Source organism: Urocampus carinirostris, chromosome 12 (assembly GCF_059441175.1).
Source record: "Urocampus carinirostris isolate Australia breed hairy pipefish chromosome 12, RoL_Ucar_1.0, whole genome shotgun sequence".
Lineage (NCBI taxonomy): Eukaryota > Metazoa > Chordata > Actinopteri > Syngnathiformes > Syngnathidae > Urocampus > Urocampus carinirostris.
The window spans coordinates 18,249,739-18,255,738 of record NC_142360.1 but is presented as its reverse complement, the minus strand read 5'-3'; the positions used below and the strand labels follow the sequence as shown (position 1 = coordinate 18,255,738).

Genomic DNA, 6,000 nt, shown 5'->3' with positions numbered 1-6,000 from the left:
CCTTTAAATGAGAAAGGACTTTCCCAGTGAATAAATATAACTATTTAAATACATTTATAAATGTATATTTACATAGCAACATTTGAGGCACAGGCCGCGCATCCTCACCTGCCTCCCCTGACAGGTTGTCACTGTTACGATGAATATCCGGAAAATCGTAACAGTTGCCATTATATTTGTGCGGTCCAAACATTTAGTAAACTTTTAAACTTTTCCACAAAATAATTTATATCAAGTTTCCACCTTCCTAGCAAAGCGCACACACTCCACGGCACACTTGAGTTCCCACCTGCTCGCTGCCTCCCTCTTTTTCCCGCTCACTCTGCTCTCAGACATCAAAATGGCGGCAGCGTCGTCTTTCCAGCCGCGCGTCCGCCCGTCTCTCGCCTGCGAGGGTGCACTTTTCTCGGACATGAACCGCCCCGACAGCCAGCAGACGGAAGATGAAGAGGCGGTGGCTGTGACTTCCGAGATAGCATTGGCGGTGGCACAGCCCGCGGAGTCATGGACGAGCCTCCGTGACTTGCCCGAGCTGGAGCCGGAGGAGATGGAGAGGAGACTCGCCAAAACTCGCCAACAGCTTAGCAACAGGCGGAAAATACTCATTAAGAACCTCCCTCCCGACACGACTAACCAGGTAGAGTATTTTGAAAGTTAATTGTTGGGTAAGTTGAAAGAAAGTAGTGTGCTTAAAGTTGTGGAACTAACACCATTTCACGTGCGTCCTTGGTTCGTGCGTAATTGTTGGACACGTTTCGTGCTGCACGTGATAAATAGGAGATAAACCAATAGCGCTTGCATTTGAATCTATTAATCCATTCATTAAATTTGCGACAAATAAGGGCTCAATTATTAGTTTAAGTAAAAAGCTATTTCAGTGGTAAACATGTTTGTGTTGATTCTATCAATCGGCCACGTCTTATCAGCATCAACTGAGTTGTTTGGTACCGGGCACACAAAAGTAAATAAAAGTTACCGTATTCTTTGCTTATACCGTTTATAACTCGCATTTTATTTTCCCTCAAAATAACTCAAAGTTGGGGTGCGTGTTTTACACAAGGTATTACAGTACCGAGTGTGAACAATGTTTCAAGAACAGAACGGAGACAGGACCCACTTGTGTTGCGTTTCTCACAAGTTTTCATACCTGTAAACCTTAACGGCTCCATCTTAAAATGCATAAAAAACGTACTTTGTACGGCAAAACCGTACAGGTTGACAGGTATCAGGTTTATTGGAAGAAAGAGAAAGGGTTGCGCCCACGACCCGGCGATTGCTGGACGCGGGAAGCAGGTCGCTCTGAACGCGGAAGTGGATCTTCCTTGGCGAGCAATGGCGATGTCGTGAACGGAAAAACGGGTCAGTAGCCGGGATAGGCGAGCATAAACAGGGTCAGAAGAAAGTCGTAAGCCAGGAAAGGAGAGTAGACGTGGTTGGGGGAAAAAAGAGGTCGAAAGCCGGGACGGGAGAGTAGACGTGGTCAGGATCAAAAGCGGGTCGAATCCGGGGGACAGACGGGAGCAAAAAAACAGGTGGGAGTCAGGGTAGAAAAAGTCTTGCCTAGTGTTAAATAAGGTTCGCAGACGGACTGACAAGACGGACAAATAGGAGTGGGTTTAAATAGGGACAGGGAACCAATCAGAGTCCGAGGCAGTTGGTGCCAAAGGAGCGGGCACAGGTGATTCACATTGGTAATCATGACACAATGGTTGATCAGTCAAAAAAGTATTTGCACAACATTGGATACATCAAGAATCGAACCTGGATCGCACCGGTGCGAGCGCCAAATCCTAATCACTAGAGACCAGCATGGATGTAGATGACATGGGAAAAGGCATTTGGTTTTTATCTCATCATCACAGTATTTTTACTCACGGTACCACATTGTTGAATACGTGGGGCCATGATTAAAATCCTTTAATGGCAATGTCAACCATAAAAACAATGCCCAAATTTAATATACAATTTATCTATTTAATGTCCTTTAAAGTCCTATCCTTTGTCAGATAAATATGGGAACTTCACTGTTAAAATTCCTACTGTTATAAAAAGGAGTTAAATTGTCTTTGAATTTCTGCAAAGACACCCAGGTGCCATTTTTTAAATTATGCATTTTTGATATTGCCTTAAACAGCACGTCTGTGACTTTTTGTAAGTAAAATAAAATCGGAATGGGGTTCCTCAATACTCTCTGGTTGTTTTATGGTAGTCTGCAAATACAAACACAGTGGGTGGTCTTCTTTGGGAATGGCACCCAGCTTTGATGACATCCAGTGGACATATTCAAAAGTCATTTTTGATGATGCAGTTCATTTTTCTGTTGTGCTCCTCTAAGCATTATGTTGCGGGACAAATATAAGAATGTGGTAGGCCACATTTGGCCCACAGGCCATTAGTTTGACATAGGTGGTTCAGCCAATCACAATGCAGAACATAATGCCCTATGCAAATATCCTTAAAGTACAGAAACCCTGTAAATGTAACTGTGTTACAGCTAAGGAATACTGTGCACAGTTATTGATATTTTTAAATGAATTTCATCTAATCATCATTAAACATGTAAGACTTTTTGAAATAAACAATTATCTAAGAATAATGAATTAAAATGAAATGATTCTACAACTTGTGGACAAAATTATGACAATACCAAACAATACAAGAAGCCAGAAAGGTAAAAGCTGGGTGCACTGAATTAAAGAAATATATTTTTCTTGTCTTGCCCAAGGTTATGCTTTCTTCACCTTTGCTTAAGCTCAGCTCTCATGATGTGAAATGAATGTCTGTCTTCAATTCCCCTCATTTAAAATTCTCCAACTTCGGTTTTCTTCTTCTGTATTTCATTTTAACGTCCTTGTTTGATGCAGTGTTCTCGTCCCTGCGTCCTAGACGCATCATTTTTGCTGGGGACGCACGGTGTCAAGTCAACGTGCGTTCCTGGGACGCAACTTTTTTTGCCAAAAGGTTGTCATTATTACACGATTACTTTTTTTTAACAAAGATTTAGTGCACTCCAAACTTATCGTCAGGCAGATCCGCCATTGTTGTTTTGGTCTCGCGGTTCGAGTTTTCGTCTGCACGCCTTTCGTCGCACGTAATTTCGTTGCTTCGAGATTACGTCATTGTTGTGGTGCTTGTCGTCGAGCGAAGGTTAAGTACGCCTCCGAAAAAAATGTCAGTATTAGGTGAAAATCAACACAAAATTGGTAATTTCTCCAGTGTCAGTATTAAGTCGAAACATAATGCAGAAAGTGATAACAACGGCAATAATTCCGGCACAAAAAAACGGCGGAGAAATTCATACCTGTCAACTTGTATGTTTTTGCCGTACAAAGTACGTTTATTATGCATTTTAAGACGTGTACGACGTACAAGAAAATCTGTACGCAAAAAAACCCGCAAATTTGTCAATGATGGGTACCATCAGTTATACACCGACTATCACGAAATGGCAAATCAATCAAGTCAAACCAGTTCGAGTTGTGTAGTGAAAGGAAGTCCGTCTTTTTTAAGAGAACCGGCTTTTTTGGCTCAACTCATTAAAGAGAGTCGGCTCTCAAACGGCTCACTTGCTTTGATGATTGATATTACGAATTATGTTGTAAAAAGAAGTTAAGAAAAAAAGGAAGTATAAAAGGAGAAAAAAAAAAGACAGGTTTGTGGTTATCCCTTTAATCGGTATATTACCATCAATAATTTGATGCAGTAAATGAATTTATAATGAGTTAATAATTTGATGATTAAAACTAAATGAATATGTAGATTTATATTATATATTTGTCGCCGATTTACAATTTCAACCTCGATAACACTAAATTTTGGGGAACCATAGATCTCTGTTGGGACCCATAGATTTTTGAGCATGCGAGTCCCCGAGACCCACCTTTCAGAGGTAAAATGAACACTGTTGATGTTAGCATGCAAACATTGCTGAAACTGTGCAATGCAATTTATATTGAGCCACACATTACTGTTTCAACTGCACAAGGAGAAAAGATGTTGGGATAATGAATTGGGATGAAGTGCAAGAGAGAATGTCTTTGTCTGCATTCTCGACCATATCAGTGTGTCAGAACTGGGGATTTGTGTCGGCAGCCTAAGCAAAGGAACATGATGACTGTCCTGCTGACTCTGCACTAATGTAAATCTGTCCAAAAGAATAGTTGTTTTATTTTTTGGGGGGTGTTGGAGTTTACTGACTGCCTGCAGTGCTGGTAATTGGCACAGGTTTCTTATTTTTGCTTTCTCTTTTCTTTTATTACCTGTCGTGTTCATCTGCTTGGACATGTTTTTTTTTTTCAAATCAGATATGTTGTTAGGGTTTGATTTACTCCCACTGATTATCCTTTTGTATTTGTGTCATAGTTATTGAAAATAAAGTGAGAAATTTAGGGCGGCATGGCAGTTAGCACGTCCGCCTCGCAGTTCAGCGGACATGGGTTCGATTCCAGCTACCTCTCTTTGTGGAGTTTTGCCTGTGTTTTCTTCCTACATTCCAAAAACATGAATGGTTGATAAATTGGTGACTCTAAATTGGCCCCAGGTATGGATGTCTGTGTGAATTGTCGTATGTCAATGTGTGACCTGTGCTTGGCTGGCAATCACTCCAAGGTGTACCTTGCCCACTGCCCGAAGCTCCAGCACCCTTGCAAATCTAGTGAGGGTAAATAGACCCCTGCAATTTTAGTAAGGGGGAGCAGTTCAGAAAATGAATCAATGAGATATTTCAAGAAAATGCAAAAAAACAACCCAGAAAATATAGCACATCAACCGTATAATCAGTAAGACAACAGTACTGTATAAGATAAATGTGTTATTCTAATTATTATTATTGTTATTACTCTTGTTATTATTATTATTATTGTTATGTGGATTTCATGTCACGGTTGCCCATTGCCCTCACATGGCCCCGCCCGTTTGGCGCCAGCTGCGGCTTGTTGCCTGATTTGCTTCCCTTCTATTTAAACTCAGTGATTTCATTCACTCGAGGTCAGTCCGTCAACGAACCTCTTCACTTGCAAGACTTGTGTTTTGACTCCTGCCCGTGTATCCAGTATCCGATATCGGTCTCGTCTGTCTCCCCTGCTCGGTATCTTGCTCCAGTCTCCAGTATCCGATATCAATCCCACCTTTCTCGTCCTGTCCGGTATCTTGCTCCAGTATCCAGTATTGATCGCGTCTGTCTCCTTCTGTCCAGTATCTTGCTCCAGTCTCCAGTATCCGATATCGATCTCGTCTGTCTCCTTCTGCTCGGTATCTTGCTCCCGTCTCCAGTATCCAGTATTGATCGCGTCTGTCTCCTTCTGTCCAGTATCTTGCTCCAGTCTCCAGTATCCGGTATCGATCCCGTCTGTCTCGTCCTGTCCGGTATCTTGCTCCAGTCTCCAGTGCCGATATCGATCCCGCCTGTCTCCTCCTGTCCGGTATCTTGCTCGAGTCTTCTGTATCTCATATCGATCTCATCTGTCTCCTCCTGCCCGGTATCTTGCTCCAGTATCTGGTATCGATCCTGTCGGTCTCATCCTGCCCGGTATCTTGCTCAGGTCTTCGGTATCCGGTATCAATCCTGTTTGTCTCATCCTGTCCAGTATCTTGCTCCAGTATCCGGTATCGATACCGTCTGTTCTGTCCGGCCTCGATCTCGTCTGCCTCTGACTTCTCCGTCTATCTTCTTCCTCCTAGCGATCACCGCATCCCTAGTGTTTGTGTTAACGCGCATGACTGCCCCTTTCCCGTAAAATAAAGCTTATGTGAGAACGTTTCGCGTCTGGGTCGTCCGTCTGTTCGGGTTCTGACATTTCACTATACAGATGCTCCCCTACTTACGAACATTCGAATCACGGAAAACGTTAGGTACAAACATTTTTTTCGGGATGTGGAAAAATACTTGGACTTTGCTGGAAGTTAAATTTTGTATTGTGCACCTTTTTTCCGAGTACAGGACAGTACTGTAGTGCTTCTTTCCTCCACTACTGGCATGTGGCGCTGTGAGAGCTCACCCAG

The 6,000-nt window shown here is 42.5% G+C and overlaps 1 protein-coding gene across 3 annotated transcripts in view; it reads left to right on the top strand.

Moving 5' to 3' along the window:
- Window positions 1-295: 295 nt before the first annotated feature.
- raver2 (ribonucleoprotein, PTB-binding 2) overlaps window positions 296-6,000 on the top strand; it is a 71,031-nt gene continuing 65,326 nt past the window's right edge. For all 3 annotated transcript variants that reach the window (XM_088350438.1, XM_088350437.1, XM_088350436.1), the window contains exon 1: window positions 296-637. In XM_088350438.1, the coding sequence (XP_088206564.1) occupies window positions 341-637 (297 nt within the window). In that variant the 5' untranslated portion in view covers window positions 296-340. The remainder of the gene's footprint in view (window positions 638-6,000) is intronic.